This window comes from Sapajus apella, unplaced genomic scaffold (assembly GCF_009761245.1).
Source record: "Sapajus apella isolate SASKATOON/1434 unplaced genomic scaffold, GSC_monkey_1.0 scaffold21, whole genome shotgun sequence".
Taxonomy (NCBI): Eukaryota; Metazoa; Chordata; class Mammalia; order Primates; family Cebidae; genus Sapajus; species Sapajus apella.
In genome coordinates, this window is record NW_022436961.1 from 5,648,585 (window position 1) to 5,667,650 (window position 19,066).

At 40.0% G+C, this 19,066-nt stretch overlaps 1 protein-coding gene and 1 pseudogene across 4 annotated transcripts in view; one reads left to right on the forward strand and one right to left on the reverse strand.

The window, feature by feature from the left end:
* The window catches only part of DDHD2 (DDHD domain containing 2), a 30,235-nt gene that overhangs the window by 3,283 nt on the left and 7,886 nt on the right, over positions 1-19,066 (reverse strand). For all 4 annotated transcript variants that reach the window (XM_032288222.1, XM_032288223.1, XM_032288225.1 and 1 more), the window contains 11 exons: positions 18,805-18,894; positions 17,113-17,248; positions 13,256-13,464; positions 12,908-12,975; positions 11,649-11,771; positions 10,214-10,309; positions 7,625-7,741; positions 7,371-7,526; positions 6,841-6,943; positions 6,544-6,714; positions 5,979-6,141 (listed from right to left, as the gene is read on the reverse strand). In XM_032288222.1, the coding sequence (XP_032144113.1) occupies positions 5,979-6,141; positions 6,544-6,714; positions 6,841-6,943; positions 7,371-7,526; positions 7,625-7,741; positions 10,214-10,309; positions 11,649-11,771; positions 12,908-12,975; positions 13,256-13,464; positions 17,113-17,248; positions 18,805-18,894 (1,432 nt within the window). The remainder of the gene's footprint in view (positions 1-5,978; positions 6,142-6,543; positions 6,715-6,840; positions 6,944-7,370; positions 7,527-7,624; positions 7,742-10,213; positions 10,310-11,648; positions 11,772-12,907; positions 12,976-13,255; positions 13,465-17,112; positions 17,249-18,804; positions 18,895-19,066) is intronic.
* Positions 15,724-16,733, forward strand: LOC116558182 (annotated as a pseudogene).

A 19,066-nucleotide genomic window follows, 5' to 3' on the forward strand; every position in this document is an offset into this window, starting at 1 on the left:
ATATATATATATATATATATATTTCTAAAATATATATATATATATATAAAAGAATACAGGCCAGGTGTGGTGGCTCACACCTGTAATCCCAGCACTTTAGGAGGGCAAGGTCAGGAGTTCAAGACCAGCCTGACCAACATGGAGAAACCCCATCTCTACTAAAAATATAAAATTATCCAGGCATGGTGGCACATGCCTGTAATCCCAGCTACTCAGGAGGCTGAGGCAGGAAAATCGCTTGAACCCAAGAGACAGAGGTTGCAATGAACCGAGATTACACTCGGCTCATTGCAGTCCAGCCTAGGCAACACGAATGAAACTCGGTCACACAAAAAAAAGAATATACTGTGATGCTGGGTTCGGTGGCTCACACCTATAATCCCAGCACTTTGGGAGGCCGAGACGGGTGGATCACTTAAGGTCAGGAGTTTGAGACCAGCCTGACCAACATAGTGAAACCTTGTCTCTACTAAAAAGACAAAATTAGCCAGGCGTAGTGATGCACACCTGTAATCTCAGCTACTTGGGAGGCTGAGGCAGGATAATCATTTGAACCCGGGAGACAGAGGTTGCAGTGAGCCAAGATCACACCACTGCATTCCAGTCTAGGCAACAAGAGCAAAACTACATCTCAAAAAAAAAAAAAAAAAAAAGAAAATACTGTGGTAAGAATTTTTTTTGGAAAGTAAGGAAGAGATCTAAGTATGACACAAATTCCAGAAACTAAAAAGCAAATGTCAACAAATCTGATTACATAAAAATAAAAAATCTGACTGGCTGCGGTGGCTCACGCCTATAATCCCAGCACTTTGGGAGGAAGGAGCAGGCGGATCACCTGAGGTCAGGAGTTCAAGACCAGCCTGACCAACATGGTGAAACCCTGTCTTTACTAAAAATATAAAATTACAAAAACAAAATAAAATGAAAAAAATAATAAAAATATAAAAATTAGCTGTGCATGGTGGTGCATGCCTATAATCCTAACTACTCAGGAAGCTGAGGCAGGGGAATCACTTGAACCCTGGAGGCGGAGGTTGCAGTGAGCCAAGATTCTGTCATTCCATTCCAGCCTGGGTGACGGACTAAGACTCCATCTCAAAAATAAAAATAAATAAAATTTTTTTACTCACCCAAAACCAACATAAGCAATATCAAAAGGCACAATGGGGAAAAGTTATCTGTAACTCATATTACAGACTAATCAACACAAAAAAAGTCAACATTTCAATATAAAAGGGAGTAAGGAATATAGATAACTCCCAGAAAAGGAAATAAAAATAGCCCTTAGTAAATGTTAAGATGTTGAACCTATTCATAATAGGAATTTAAAAATGGACTGTGTGGTGGGGTACTGTGGCTCACACCTATAATCCCAGCACTTTGGGAGGCCAAAGTGGGGGAAACACTGGAGGCCATGAGTCTAAGAACAGCCTGTGCAACATAGAGAGACCTCATCTCCAATTTAAAAAGAAAAGTAAAACTGTAACTGTGCACAGTATATATAATTAAAACTATGAAACACTGCTGAGAGAACTTAGAGATCACCTACATAAACTGAAAAATACCATGTTCATGGACCAGAAGATTCAATATTATTAAAATGTTGATTCTCTAGAAATAAAATGCAATCTACATTCATTTATAGATAAAATTGATCTTGATAAAGAGCAACCACAAAGTTGCAGCAAACATCTTTGTAGAAATTAACAAGCTGATTCTAAATCATATATGGAAATACAACAGACCTACAATAGCCAAAATAACTTTGAATAAGAACAAAATTGGGAGTCTCATGCTACCTGATTTCAAGACTTATAAAACTACCTTAAGTGTTTTCCTGGCATCAAGACAAAGCAATCAATGGAATAAAGTCCAGAAATAGAAACACATATATAAGGTCAATGGATTTTCACCATGGTGTCAAGGCAATTCAATAGTTACTTCATCTGGATGAACTTTTCAACAAATGCTGCTAGAATAGCTGGATAGCCATATGTAAAAATTAGCTGGGTGTGGTGGTGCACATCTGCGGTCCTAGCTACTCCCAGCTGCTCGGGAGGCTGGGATGGAAAGATGACTTGAGCCCAAAAGGTCGAGGCTGCAGTAAGCTATAATCGCAATACTGCCCTCCAGCCTGGGTGATTATAGATGAGTGAGACTCTCTCCCAAAAAAAAATGTTGATGTGGAGCAACTGGAGCTCTCAAACATTGCTGACAGAGATGTAAACTGCTGGTGACAAAACAGTTCAGCATTTTCTTTTAAAGATACATTTCCATATGGCATCCACCCATTCCATTCCTAAGTATTTACCCAAGTGAAATTAAAGAATACGTCCATGCAAAGTCTTATACATGAATGTTCCTGGCAGCTTTGTTCGTTAATAGCCAAAAACTGGAAACTATCTAAATATCCATCAGCAGGTGAATGGATAAACTGTGATATATCCATATAAAGGAATACTCCTCAGCAATAAAAAGGAACAAACTATTGATATACACAACATGAATGAATCTCAAAATAATTATGTTATTTTGAGATCACATCTATAATCCCAACAGCTTGGGAGGCCAAAGAGGAATGCTTGAGGCCAAGAGTTTGACACCAATGGGGGCAACATAGTAAGACACCATCTCTACAAAAACAAAAATTAGGCAGGCCCAGTGGCACATGCCTGCAGTCCCAGCTAATCAGGAGGTTGGGATGGGAGGATCCCTTGAGCCCAGAGATCTAGGCAACAGTGACCTATGATTGTGTCACTGCACTCCAGCCTAGATGACAGAATAAGACTCTGTCTCACTCACACACACACACACACACACTCTGTATGATTCCAAATAGAAGTCAAAAGCAAAAACATCTATAGTGACAGAACAGATCAGTGGCTCCCTGGAAATTAGGAGGAGTGGTGAAGAGAAAAGGGAAGGATTACAAAGACACAAGGAAACTTGTTAGAGTGATGAATATGTTCATTAAGTTGATTGTGGTGATGGCTTCACCGGTATATGCATGTCAAAACTCATCAAATGTGTATTATTTAAATATGTGGAGTATAGTGTACATTTTCGACCCAACAAATTGGCAAATATTTAAAATTAATGAAACTGTGTTGGAAAAGCTGTGAAGAAACACACTTTCATACATTATTGCTGGGAGTATAAAAAGGTACAATCTCTTATTTGGCAATATTTATCAAATTTTACAAATGTATATACACCCTTTATGCCATCAATTCCAATTTAAAGTATTTTACATTACAAATACACTCATGAGTAGGTGAAAGGATATCAACAAGGTGTATGCAAAGGAAAAGGAAACCTGAAAGTCCACGAGTAGAGGCCTGGATACATAAATTATGGTGTATTTAGACAATGGAAGACTATGCAGATTAAAAAAATGAGGAAACTACATATAAGGGTTAAAAAATGCCAACGTATACTAGTAGAAAGAACAAGGCACAGAACATTGCCTTTAATATGATACTATTTATATTTTTTAAAAAAGGGAAAGAATATATTCACATACATATATATACTATGGAGGCATAAAATAGATGGCTGGAAGATATCTTACATTAGCCATATATGCGGAAGAAACTAGTTAGCAAGGAACAAAATAAAAAAAGAGGCTTTTCATTTTACTTTTATTTGAATTTCAAACCATATAAATGTACTGCCCACACAGAAATATTAAAAGAACTCTTCTTCTCTGTCAAGCCAGATCAGCAAAGATCATTCTTAGCATTATTTTAGCCCCTTACAAGATTGGTTTTAATGAACTGCACTTTGATTTTATGTCATGGCCTCTACTGTATTTATTATATGCAAATGATAGTGATTACATCAGATGATAATTCCTTTTCAGAATTCAAGAGAAAAATTATTAGGACCTTTGAAGTTTTCTCTTTTTCTGAGACAGAGTCTCACTCTGTCACCCAGGCTGGAGTCCAGTGGAGCAAACTCACCTCACTGCAACCTCTGCCTCCTGGGTTCAAATAATTCTCCTGTCTCAGTCTCCCTAGTAGCTGGGTCTACAGGCAAGCACCACCACACCCAGCTAATTGTATTTTTAGTAGAGATGAGATTTCGCCATGTTGGCTAGGCTGGTCTGAGCTTTCATTTTTAAAACACTTATCTCTGACCCATCCTATTTTCCTTGCTTTATTTTTCTTTATGTCAACTTCTTTAGTAATTAATTGGTATTGTTTTATACTATTTGTTTTTTCAGACATGGTCTCACTCTGCAACTCAGGCTCATTGCTCACTGCAGCCTTTAACACCTGGCCTCAAGCAATCATCCTTCCTCGGCCTTCCAAAGTGCTGGGATTATAGGCATGAGCCACCATACCTGGCCTGAATTTCAATAAGTGTCATTAATCCATTCCACAATCCATCAGGTAACCAATTATATTTAATAATAATTCTAGCCGGGAATGGTGGCTCACGCCTGTAATCCCAGCACTTTGGGACGCTGAGGTGCGCGGATCACAAGGTAAGGAGTTTGAGACCAGCCCGACCAACATGGTGAAACCCCATATCTACTAAAAATACAAAAATTAGCCAGGCATGGTGGCACGTGCTTGTAGTCCCAGGTTCTCGGGAGGCTGAGGCAAGAAGAATTGCTTGTACCCGGAGGCGGAGGTTGCAGTGAGCCAAGATCATGCCACTGCACTCCAGCCTGGGCAACAAGAACAAAACTCCCTCTCAAAAAAAAAATAATAATAATAATAATTATGTCCAGGTATGGTGGCTCATGCCTGTAATTCAGCACTTTGGGAGGCCAAGGCAGGTTGATTGCTTTAAGTGTGAGACCAGCCTGGGAAACGTGGAGAAACCCTGTATCTACAAAAATTAAGAAAAATTGGCCAGGCATGGTGGCTCACGCCTGTAATCCCAGCACTTTGGGGGGCCAAGATGAAGGGATCACGAAGTCAAGAGATTGAAATCATCCTGGCCAACACAGTGAAACCCCATCTCTACCAAAAATACAAAAATTAGTTGGGCATCACAGTGGGCACCTGTAATCCCAGCTATTCGGGAGGCTGTGGCAGGAGAGTCACTTGAACCTGGGAGGTGGAGGCTGCAGTGAGCTGAGATCATGCCACTGCACTCTAGCCTGGCAACAGAGTAAGACTCCGTCTCAAAAAAAAAAATTACAAAAATTAGCTGGGCATAGTGGAGCACAACTGTCATCCTACTTACTAGGGAGAGACTGAGTTGGGAGGATCACTTGAGCCCAGGAGGTCAGGGCTGCAGTGAACCATGAGCATGCCACTGCATTCCAGCCTGGGTGACACAGCAAGACCCTGACTCAAATAATGATAAAATAATAATAATTCTGATCTAGCTACCTAAATGCGTTCAAATGGGGTTGCTATAATACTTCCAACAACAGTAATGTTACTTGTTCCAATTCACTCATATGCACCTAAATGGCCGAAAGACACATTTTTAACACCAAGCTAACTGAACTTATGGTTGTTGGCATCATTAGCCTCATCCATGTTTTACCCAGCTGCAAAATAAAACAGTGTGTTTAAACCAGGTTCTTGAAATGGCATGATTGTGCTATCTAAATGAGAAGTCATTTTAATCCCAAAGGTACACGTCTATCCTTTTTTTTTTTTTTTGAGACAGGGTCTTGCTCTGTCACCCAGGCCAGAGTGCAGTGGTATGATCATAGCTCACTGCAGCCTCGAGCTCCTGGGCTCAAGTGAGCCTCCTACCTCACCTTCCTGAGTAGCTGGGACTACAAGCGCATACCACCATACGCAGCTAATTTATTTTTTGTAGAGATAAGGTCTTGCTATGTTGCCCAGGCTGGTCTCAAACTCCTGAACTCAACCAGTCCTCCACCTTGGCCTCCCAAAGTGCTGAGTTTCCAAGCCTGAGCCAGCCAACACCTATCCTCCTTTGTCTACATCTATCAAATATCTATGAAACAGATAAACGAAACAGAAACAAAAATAAACAACACTCACCAGTAGCACAGATGGCTTTGTAAAGCAAATAAATACTCATTAAAACTTTCAATAGGCTTCTCCTGCAGCACATAGTCAATGCGTTGGCCTCCATTCAGCATCCCCACATTGATAGGCAGGACTTCTTCTTTAACTGCCACAGAGGTCTCTTCTGTGTTAACATCTAGATATGGAAGAACCATAAGAATCTAAAACCTTTTGACCCTCAGGGTTATCCTGTTAAGTTCTCCTCACCCTCCAAGTTTACCGCAGAATGAGCTACTCTCTGTTCAGAGAGCTCTCTCTCATCTTCCTCCTCTCAATCTCCTTAAAGCTCCTTCTCAGGTCACACTAATTTTGTCCAATCCCCTTTTTTGCTTTTGCTCAACACATCTCGTTACTGTACCTTTTATAGCTGGGTCATTTGCCTTGGGTTTATACTAAATGAAAGCAGGAACAGAGCTCTTTAGAAGTTGAAAATTAAAGCAAAAGAATGTGATTTTAACTGTGAAATTAGCTATGAAAAATGCCACACTATGGCATCCCTCTTATCTGGCAGCTGGTCAGTGTGTACAGTGTCACTGACCACTAGGCTTCTCTGAAGTTGATTCAGGTTCTGCTTCCGTTTCTTCTGCCGTTTCTGAAGCTTGTAAAGCAGGGTATGGAGCTCTGGTAAAAGACTTCCAGGCCATCCGCAGCGAACCTAGCAAGTTGTTCTTAAGGTCCATACTCATCCTGGTCAAGCCCTCTCTCAGTTCTGAAACACATAAAGAACATTAAATGATTTAAAGAGTCTAAGGTCCAGCACAGCTGAACAGAGTGAATGACGCCCTTTGCACTGGCCAAAAGGTCTAGAATTATCAAGTTCTATGCTCAGGCTTACCTAAGTGCATCCGCTTCCTGCCTTTATGATGTGGGATCAGCATTGGCTCAAATTCCACTCCTGGGACTACCATTGGTTCAATCCTATAGGCCACAGGATCAAACTACATAGAAAAAACAAGAGCTACATTTACCTCTGCTGAACACAGAAAGTCTGGAAACTATATAACCTTTTTTTTTTTTCTTGCTCTGTCACCCAGGCTGAAGTGCAGTGGTGCAACCATGGCTCACTACAGCTTTCAACTCCTGGGCTCAAGCAATCCTCCTGCCTCGGCCTCCCAAAGTGCTATGATTATAGGTATCAGCCACCATGCACAACCAGAACTACGTATTTTAAGCAATAATCATAAGTTCATTTTTTAAAAATGTACAGTTCTGCCCCATAACTTCCAAAGCAATACTATTATAAGTTATCTCATTGCTAGAGAATGGAATAGGAAAAAAAACCAAATTAACACAACAGAAAATCGTATGTTCTTTACCAGTAAGCCCCAATACTTAGCTAAATCACGATGGCTATACAATGCTTACAGGGTGATAAATATTGAAGAAACCTTTGCACGTTGGAAATCTGTAGTTGGGATCAATTCTTTTTAGTCCTCGGACAGTAAGGAACATTCCAATGGGAGATCCAAAGGCAAAGAATATTTCTGGTTTATAGATGAGCCGGGGGTATTTCACAGACACCTCAAAGAAAGAAAATAAAAGCATCTCTTATTAATAAAAGTTACATCTGTTTCTACCATACCAATAACAGGCGATAAAATGATCAGAGAATTAGTTACCTGCCCAATGCCAACATCCAGATAGTCATCATTTCTAGTATTACTCCTACTGCAGAACTCAGATTCTTTGGCGATGTTTGGCCCTGAAGCAGACTGCGGCATTGGTCTATTAATACCCTAAAGAATAAAAAATAGTTACGTGGAGAAACTGGACACAGCGGTATGGACCTGTAGTCCCAGCTACTCAGGATGCTGAGGGAGGAGGACTGTTTAAGCCCAAGAGTTCAAGTCCAACCTGGGCAACATAGTCTCTATTTAAAAAAAAAAAAAGTTGGCCGGGCACGGTGGCTCAAGCCTGTAATCCCAGCACTGTGGGAGGCCAAGGCGGGTGGATCACGAGGTCAAGAGATCAAGACCATCCTGGTCAACATGGTGAAACCCTGTCTCTACTAAAAATACAAAAAATTAGCTGGGCATGGGTGGCTCATGCCTATAATCCCAGCGACTCAGGAGGCTGGGGCAGGAGAATTGCCTGAACCCGGGAGGCGGAGGTTGCGGTGAGTCAAGATCGCGCCATTGCACTCTAGCCTGGGTAACAAGAGCGAAACGCCGTCTCAAAAAAAAAAAAAAAAAAAAAAGTTATGGGGAGCTACTATATAGTAAAAGCATAATCAAAGGATTATATAGTTTTCTACTGGTTTTAAAGGATGCTTGGGAAAGTTCTGAAATGGCAGCCAAAAATTCTAGGAAGATTCCCTCAGAAAACAAGATTAAACTATTCCCTGAAATTGTTAACTGACATTCCTACATGCTCTAAAATGATGAAAGTTGTATACAGCCATTTCAACAGCAGTTGAAACTTTAGGCAACAACCATTAGAGAAAACAATAGCAGGGCACTGTGGGAAGAGAATGCTGAGAATTGCTAAAGTTCTATGAAGTGCTGTGCCTCTGCAATCAAGGCAAGTAGGATGTCTATGGGTGTAGAATACAATACACAGACTGGGCCAAGAACTGAGTCTTAAAAAAGGATTGAGCCACCTGCTAAAAAGTTGGAAAAGAACTATCTCCTGGTCGGGCATGGCGGCTTATGCCTGTATTCCCAGAGCTTTGGGAGGCTGAGGTGGGCAGATCACTTGAGATCAGGAGCTCAAGACCAGCCTGGCCAACATGGCGAAACCCCATCTATACTAAAAGTACAAAAATCACCTTGGCGTGGTGTCACACACCTGTAATCCCAGCTACTCAGGAAGCTGAAGCAGGAGAATCGCTTGAACCCAGGAGGTGGAGGTTGCAAATGAGCCAAGGTTGTGCAACTGCACTCCAGCCTGGGCAACAGAACAAGACTCCGTTCCAAAAAAAAAAAAAAAAAGAACTAAGATACAAAAAGGAATTCAGTGACCAGAAAAACCAAAGTGGAAGTACTGTTACAACACAGGTAAACTTGAGAACATTATGCTAAGTGAAAGAGGGCATTCACAAAAGACCACGTATTTTATTATTCCATTTATATGGAATGTCCAAAATAAGCAAATCTGTAGAAACAGAAAGTAGATTAGTGGTTGACAGAGGCTGGGTGCAGAGCACAATGGGGAGTGACAGCAAATGGGTATGGGGTTTCCCTGAGGGACAATGGAAATATGCTGGAATTGGACGGTGGTAATAGATACATAATTCTATGAATATGCTAAAAACCATTAAATTGTAAACTTTAAAAGGGTGAATTTTATGGTATGTGATGTGAATTATGTATCAGTAAAGCTCTCATGAAAAGAAAAAAGCAAAATAAATAAATAAATGGTAGGAGAATTTCAGAGGGAAGATGATTTCTGAAGCTAATAACACTTTTAAGGATATAAAAAAAAGAAGAGCCAGGAGTGGTGATTCACGTCTGTAATCCCAGCACTCTGGGAGGCTGAGGCAGGTGGGTCACCTGAGGTCAGGAGTTCAAGACCAGCCATCCAACATAGTGAAACCCCATCTCTACTAAAAATACAAAAAGTTAGCTGGGCATGGTGGTGTGTGCCTGGAATCTCAGCTACTCAAGTGGCTGAGGCAGGAGAATCCCTTGAACCCAGGAGGTGAAGGATGCAGTGAGCCAAGATTGTTCCACTGTACTACAGCCTGGGCAACAGAATGAGACTTCATTTAATTAAAAAAAAAAAAAAAAAAGGTTACAAAAAAGAAAATGTGTTTAATTTCCAAAAAGAGAGCCAAAGATTGGCCACAGGGTGCAGTGGCTCACGTCTGTAATCCAAGCACTTTGGGAGGCCGAGGCAAGTGGATCACAAGGTCAGGAGTTTGAGACCAGCCTGGCCAATATGGTAAAACCCCATCTCTACGAAAAATAGAAAAATTAGCCGGGCGTGGTGGCAGGCACCTGTAGTTCCAGCTACTTGGGAGGCTGAGGCAGGAGAACTGCTTGAACCCAGGAGGCGGAGGGTGCAGTGAGCTGAGATCACACCACTGTACTCATCTGGGTGACAGAGTGAGATTCCATCTCAAAAAAAAAAAAAAAAAAAAAGAGAGCACCAAAGATCAATTACCAAAAAACTGCTTAGCTCCCCAGAATAAACATCTTACAAAGCCCAAGGATACACTATGGACATCAAAGAATTGCCTAGTCCAACAAGTTGTATTAGGTACATACCATTGAGTTTTTTCTGGTGCTGAAATAGTTTAATATCTTCTTTCTTGGTCCTAAAGGAATTCCCATTTCCTGAAGATCTCTGTCTGTACATAAAGCCTAGGCATAGAAAACCAAGTCTTTCTTATTTCTAGACAAAATAAAATCAATCCCATAGCATAAGAGGAATAAGACCTAGGCACTCTGTTGTTGCCTGTCTCTAGTAGTAAAATATCATTAGTAACTTCCAGAGAAAAAGACCTGTTTTATTCATGAAACAGCCTAAAAAAGAATAGAAAATATCAATACTTATCAATGTTACAATAATACAAACAACAGTATGTTATTGTTTAAAAAAAAAAAAAAACCTAGAGAAGTTGGCATTTTAAGGACTTCAGGACATAAAAATCTTCCTTAATTTCTATATTGACTTAGATGTCACATGCCTGACAAGGATTATATTCCTGCTCATGAACGAAAGCACTAAGAACATATAGCAAACACACAAGTATGGAGCAGACTAACAATCAAGATCTCAAGTGTCACTCATATTTAGGGAAGATTTCCTGCACCTTCTGACACCAGGTTAATTCTTATTACATGGTGTACTTTTCCTACTTAGTTCTTATCATAATCCAATGATGTGTGTGATTCCTCACTAAACTATAAACACTATGAGGTCAGAGATCATATCTAATGTACCAATCTATCCAATACTTGGTATAGTAAGCATTTACTAAACATCTGTTAAATGAGTGAATGTATCACAAATCAGAAAAAGGCACAACAAAAGTGGGAAAAAACAAACAAGCAGGCCGGATGTGGTGGCTCACGCCTGTAATCCCAGCACTTTGGGAGGCCGAGGCGGGCAGATAACGAGGTCAGGCGCTCAGGACCAGCCTGGCCAATATGGTAAAACCCCATCTCTACTAAAAATACAAAAATTAGCCGGGTGTGGTGGCAGGCACCTGTAATCCCAGCTACTCGGGAAGCTAAGAGGCAGGAGAATTGTTTGAACCCAGGAGGTGGACAGTACAGTAAGCCAAAGATCGTGCCATTGCACTCCAGCCAGGGCAACAGAGACTCCATCAAAAACAAGAAAATTAAAAAATAAACATGCAAATAACAGTAGAGCTCTTGAAAGTACAACAGAAAATTAGAGTTGGAATAGCTGTTTGTTTAGGTGTTTGTTCTTGCACTCATGTTTTCTGTGAGCTGTACTGGTTAGTCTGCTCCACTGCTCTATGATTATCAATATGGCCATCTAAACTTTGGACTTCCATAAAGCAAAGGTCACTTGATATGATAAAAAGCAAATAAATAACACTAAAGAACATTATTAATGATAAAGTATTTATGACTAAAAAGTGTCTAAAGGGTAGGCTTTTAGTAAACATGAAGATAAACAATAAAAATACTGAAAATGGCTTGGCATAAAGTTTTAAAAGATAATTTTTACCAGAGCTTCCTTATCTACTTTCTCCTTCTTAAAGATATCAAAGAATTCAGAGAGATGAAGTTTCTTCAAATCTTCCTCTAGTGACGGTGTATCTCCTTGATCCATTACAATACTTAGCGAATCCTAAAAATTAAATTACAAAGCTCATATTCTTGAAATTCGATTTAGTTCCCTTTATTAATACTATTTTGTGGTAAATAAATACATAGATTTCCACAGCAAAGTATCTTAACTTTAATAAATTGTCATTTATGCAAGATATAAATTAAGAGGTCCAAAGTTTTGCAACTTCAACTAAAAATATGTTTTTAAAGAAATGAGCAAAATACTCATCATCAACAAACATTTGCTGAGTTTTAAGGGAGCTCAGTGCTTAAGAAATTAGGGAAACAGTGCTTAAGTAATAAAACAGTCTAAGACAAAAGTTCTGCTCTGGAAGAACTCATGATCCAACAGGAGAAACAGCACACTTACACAAAAAGATTTTAAAAATACAAAATAATATATGCTAAGTACCAAATCAATCCTATAGGTAATACATAGTCACAGGACTTTTTACTAAAATAACATTTAATCAAGTCCCCGAATACTTTCGAACAGTTTCTATAAATCATATCAATTTGTAGCCAATTCATTCGTTCATATGCAAACTTCATTTAGTTCAATGATTCTGTAACTCTATTAACTCATCAGCAGTGCTTATTGATTGACTGATTGAGACGGAATCTCACTCTGTCGCCCAGGCTGGAGTACAGTGGCACACGATCTCGGCTCACTGAAACCTCCTTCTCCCAGGTTCAGGCAATTCTCCTGCCTCAGCCTCCCAAGTAGCTGGGATTACAGGTATGCACCACCATGACAGGCTAATTTTTGTATTTTTAGTAGAGATGGGGTTTCACCATGTTGGCCAAGCTGGTCTTGAACTCCTGACCTCAGGTGATCCGCCTGCCTTGGCCTCCCAAAGTGCTGGGATTACAGACGTGAGCCATCGCGTCCAGCCAGCAGTGCATATTCACACACAAAAAATAAGATACCTATGGTTATTTTAGAATATAACAATTATTATTTGTAGAAGCATATTACTATCTTGCTTCTATCATCCAAGAATGACAGATAATTAAAAGTCTATTAAAATGAGTTTACTACACATAATGTCGTGACACAAAACTAAACTCAGCTAAAAACAAAAAATAAATCTAAATTCTATAAATCCTTACTAAAGAAAACTACACAAAAACCTATCTGAACATCTAAATTACCTTTTCACTGTCAATATCCCCCAAAGAATCTTTCTGATTTGTTAGGATATCAAACAATATAAGCGAACCTATAAGTAAAATAGAAGAAGGGACAATTTCTAAGCATTAGCACTAAATGGCTGTCTGTTATACAAAAAAGTCATAAGCCAATTACACACATAAGCAAATCTACACAGGAAGTAGTCTTTCCTTCCAATTTACCACCACCCTTCCAACCCCTTCCAAATTTCTTGATCACAGACTATTTCAAACCTCTGAACTTCATACTGATAAAAGACACTGTGCTTCAAAAACAGGTGTCTTCAAAATGTGACAGTCTTCTCTGGTCACAGAGAATTCATTTGTTACCTAAACTATGACCAGCAATGGATACACCCCCTTTGAAATCAGGGTTCCTCTGCAGAAAAAGTGTATATATTCGGTTCATTTCAGAAGCAACCGTGTCCACAATAGTCTGACAGTAGGTGGGGCTATTGTAGAAGAAGACATCCAGAATTGTGTCATTGGTGAAGTGCCTGAGGCGGTTAATGCTGGGCAGGGTTATTCGCTGCAGATCTCTGAAAAAAGGAAAGATAATTTAAGCAGGAATTTTAAATACATTTCATAGCCACTTGCAATTTTAAGCCTTCAAGATTAAACATTTTATAAGAAACAATTGTCAAATTCATAGGAAAAAACAAAAAGAGGACAAAGGGGCCGGGCGCGGTGGCTCACACCAGCAATCCCAGCACTTCGAGGTGGTTGGATCACAAGGTCAAGAGGTTGAGACCATCCCGGCCAATGTGGTGAAGCCCTATCTCTACTAAAAATAGCAAAAATTAGCTGGGCGTGGTGGCATGTGCCTGTAATCCCAGCTACTTGGGAGGCTGAAGCAGAAGAATTGCTTGAACCAAAAAGACAGAGGTTGCAATGAGCTGAGATTGTGCCACTGCACTCCAGCCTGGCAACAGAGCAAGATTCAGTCTCAAAAAAAAAAAAAAAAGACAAAGGAATATGTTTAATCAAGCCAGAGGATGTGATCAGCAAAATTCAGAGTATAAGAAACCCTGCAAGTCAAACCCATTTCTTCTATATGTAAACTGCAAGAAAACCATAGATGTAGACAGAGAGGTAATCCAAGAAATTGAGACTTTTTTTTGAAACGGAGTCTTGCTCTGTTGTCCAGGCTAGAGGGCAGTGGCACAATCTTGGCTCACTGTAACTTCTGCCTCCCAAATTCAAGCAATTCTCCTGCCTCAGCCTCCCAAATAGCTGGGATTACAGGCAAGTGCCACCACACCCAGCTAATTTTTGTATTTTTAGTAGTGATGGGGTTTTGCCATGTTGGCCAGGCTGGTCTCAAAGTCCGGACTTCAGGTGATCCACTTGCCTCAGCCTCCCAAATTGCTGGGATTACTGGTGTGAACCACCGCACCCAGCCCAAGAGAGACTTAAAATAAAAGCCCTATCAACTAATTGCAATGTATGGACTTTATTTAGATTCTAGTTTAAAACAGGTGTTTGTAATTATATAAATAGGTATATAAAAATTATAATAGACAACTGGAAATTTGAACACTGACTAGATATTTGATGATATTAAGAAATTTTTAAGTGTGATAATAGTGTTATGGTTCTATATTTTTTAAGTCCTTTAAAATATACTGTTCAGGCTGGGAGCAGTGGCTCACACCTGTAATCCCATCACTTTGGGAGGCGGAGGCGGGCGGATCACAAGGTCAGGAGTTCGAGACCAGCCTGGCCAATATGGTGAAACCCTGTCTCTACTAAAGATACAAAAATTAGCCAAGCATGGTGGTGTACACCTGTAATACCAGCCACTCGGGAGGCTGAGGCAGGAGAATCGCTGGAACCCAGGAGGTGGAGGTTGCAATGAGCCAAGATCATGCCACTGCTCTCCAGCCTGGGCAACAGAGCGAGACTCAGTCTCTAAAATAAAATAATAAGATAAATAAAATAAAACACACACACACACAGTTCAGGCCAGGTGCTGTGGCTAACATCTGTAATCCCAGCACTTTAGGAGGCCAAGGCAGACAGATTGCTTGAGCCCAGGAGTTTAAGACCAGCTTGGCCAACATGGTAAAAGCCCATCTCTACAAAAAATAGAAATATTAGCTGGGAGTGGTGTCACGTGCCTACAGTCCCAGTAGTATTTGGGAGGCTGAGGTAGGAGAATCACCTGAGCCCGAGGAGGTCCAGGCTGCAATGAGCTGTGATCATACCATGTCACTACAACCAAAAAAAAAAAAAAAAAAGGTACAAACTGAAACATTTACAGATGAAATTACGGGATGTCTAAGATAAAAATAATATGGTGATGAAGGGGCAGTAGATAGGGTATGAAGATATGGATGAGGGAGAACCAGCCATGTGTTGAGGCTTGTTGGGGCTGGGTAATCAGTACACAAGGATTCATCATATATATTACTTCTGTCAACAAAATTCTCTCTAATAAAAAAAAGTTTTCTAAAAAGACAAAACAAGAAATATAAAAGGTTTTTCCTAGAATTCTCAGCAGTAAGGTTTTTTTGATCACATGTCAAAAGATAAAGAGATCAGCTACCTCCATCTCTCAATGTACAATTTCTAAAAGCAGAAAAAGGTGTGAATACCATGTGCTAAAAGCAAACAGAACTCATATCTGTCAGAAGACTACACTGACAAAATCTAAATCAACATCCAGTTAAAGGTTTCTTAAAATTCCCAGAAAGATTCCTCATGTACTCAACCGCTTCTGCAATTTATAAGGGCTGTGTGCCCTTAGTAATCCCTTAGCATCTGCTCAAATATTAAAGAATTCAAACTCCACCACAATGAAGTGTTTGGCAAATGGAATATACTCAAATCATAGGGTATTGAGGACTGAGAGACACAGAATCAGAAAAGTCATTTCCAAGAGCAGCATGGAAACAATGCTACTTCCTGCATCTCCTGGTTCTATGCTAGAACTGTATTAGAAACACACTACTTGCTGGAGGACCCATAGCTAGATATCCTCAATTTAAGCAACAAAACTAGGGGCTTGTACCTTAGGAAAGCCATCACTTAAAAGTCACTGTACCAATTATAGCTCAAGTTATAAATGCTAATAGTTTAATGTTTGAGAATTCCTTTTTTCTAAATTTGGACAAATACTATTTAAATATAATAACAGCTTTCCCAGGTGGCTAGTGAAGATGGCGAGGTGCAGGTCCTGGTGCTCAATGGTCGAAGCCATCTCCTGGGCCACCTGGAGGCCATCATGGCTAAGCAGATACTGCTGGGCAGGAAGGTGGTGGTCGTACGCTGTGAGGGCATCAACATTTCTAGCAATTTCTACAGAAATGAGTTGAAGTATCTGGCTTTCCTCTGCAAGCAGACGAACACCAACCCTTCCCAAGGCCCCTACCACTTCCAGGCCCCTAGCTGCATATTCTGGCGAACAGTGCAAGGCATGCTTTCCCACAAGACCAAGTGAGGCCAGGCCACCCTGGACCGCCTTAAGGTGTTTGATGGCATCCCACTGCCCTACGACAAGAAAAAGCAGATGGTGGTTCCTGCTGCCCTCAAGGTTGTGCATCTGAAGCCTACAAGAAAGTTTGCCTGTCTGGGGCAGCAGGCTCACGAGGTTGGCTGGAAGTACCAGGCAGTGACAGCCCCGCTGGAGGAGAAGAGAAAGGAGAAGGCCAAGATCCATTACCAGAAGAAGAAACAGCTCATGAGGCTACAGAAACAGGCCGAGAAGAACGTGAAGAAGAAAAGTGACAAACACACAGAGGTCCTCAAAACCCATGGAGTCCTGGTCTGAGCCCAATAAAGACTGTTAATTCCTCAAATAAATAAATTAAATAGATCAATAAATAAATATAATGACAAAAGGAACAACAAAATACTTTGTACATCTTGGGGTATGGTTGGCTTTTGACATCTGAAGATGGAAATGGTCATATGCTATGGGAAGATAGCAATATTTGGCTTTAATGCTAAAGACACAATAAAGCTGTAATAGTAAGTACTAGTGAGCCAGTACACACTGAAGATACACACAGCTCTCTACTCCTAACCAGGGCTAATTAAACCAAGGGACTGATAGACATTTAATAGCATATCTCTAAGAAATTTTAAATATTCAGTCAATTGTGGCATAAAAATGTCCCTAAGCATAGCAATAATCAGAAAATACAATCACAGCTAACAACTCAAAGGTATAAAGTATTACTCACATATCCACACCAGTAGAATGCAAAGGACTGTGCCAGTTGACTGGAAGAAATTCTACCCTCCCAATCTGCTGATTTTCTTGGGCTTTCTTAAAATGTGTCTGTAGCAAGTTCAAGGAAACACTGCGAAAATCATTAACTGGAAAAAAAATTAACTTATGCATCAACAGTGCAGCAACAAATCTGTAGAATTAGGATGCAACAAATCATGTAATTATACTCTAACTATATTTGCATAGAACACATATTAACTTCCATCAAAAATAAAGTGGTATTCAGGAAAAATTATAAATGCATACAGGAAAAGATGTTTCTTTAACAACTTTTTTTTTATTGAGATGGAGTACTGCTCTCTCACCCATGCTGGAGTGCAGTGGCGAGATATCGCCTCACTGCGGCCTCCACTTCCCAAGTTTGAGCAATTCTCCTGCCTCAGCCTCCAGAGTAGCTGGGATTGCAGGTGCATGCCACCACGCCCAGCTAATTTTTTTATTTTTAGTAGAAATGGGGTTTTGCCATATTGGCCAAGCTGGTCTTGAACTCCTGACCTCAGGTGATCTGCCGCGGCATCCCAAAGTGCTGGGGTTACAGGCGTGAGCCACTGTGTCCTGTCTAACTACTCGCTTTTGCCACATAAAATACTTCATCAAAAGAAGGCTAACTTCAGGCTGGGAGGAGTGGCTCATGCCTTGTAATCCCAGCACTTCGGGAGGCCGAGGTGGGCAGATCAATTGAGGCCAGGAGTTCGAGACCAGCCTGGCTAACACGGCAAAACCCTCATCTACTAAACATAAAAAAATTAGCTAGGCATGGTGGCAGGCACCTGTAATCGCAGCTACTTGGGAAACTGAGGCAGGAGAACTGCTTGAACCCGGGAGGGAGACGTTGCAGTGAGCTGAGATTATGCCACTACACTCCAGCCTGGGTGACAGAGCAAGACCTCAAAAAAAAAAAAAAAAAAAAAAAAAAAAAAAAAAAAGGCGGCTAGCTTCAAAACATCAGCATCATGGGAATGGTTTCAATTTTTTTTTAATCACATGACAATACATCAACAGTCTTGCAGCTGAATTCCTATCCTGACTTTCTGGTTCTTATGAATAAGCACCACCCAATACTTTAAAGAAAAAAAATACACTGCTGTTTGAAATTCATATCACATCAATTTCAACCTTCCACAATACTAGTTTATGTTTAGAACCATTAGCCAGTAGAATAAGACACTCTAATTGGAACAATTAAACTTTGAATACTATCAGGTTTTAGAGGACAACTTTCAAAATCTAGCTATACTGATGACTTAAACCCAACTGCAGTATCAAGAGGTTTATCACGGTATGAATTACAAAATGATTGAAGCTTCTATTATTTATTAAATTCTATCATCTTTATGGTTCTCTGTAAACTTGAAATAGGTAGAAATAGGACCATCATATAATAAAACAACTTTATAGGGATTAAGTGCTTGTTCATTCAAGAATATTATATAGTTAAGAGTATAAACTATTAGCCTTAGGAATTTCCTAGCACCTCAGGTCTAAGCTGAGAAGCTTTACTACCTTGCCAACTGTCTTTAACTCTCCAAATCTTCTTATGCAGCTAAGACAATAGATCAAAGACAAGGCTTTATCTCAGCTCATAAGAGCAAGGATTAAATTCTCCTTAAATGATCTAATCTCGCATGCTTTGCAAACCTACCACACTGTACAATGCTTCGGAAACGGAGATCACAAGCTGGTCCAATTCCATGGACTACAAAAACCAAGTGATCTATTTGTAAAGGTTCTCCTATAAATGAAATTAAAAAGAAAATTATTCTGTATAGTCATGTATTCTAGTATCATTCACTATGAAAAGGTTATAAATATGAGCAAGTTAAAATATGAACAGGTAATTTAAAAGATACAAAATAGCCCTTTAAGTACTTAGCAAAAATACACTGATTTTACTTGGTTTCTAA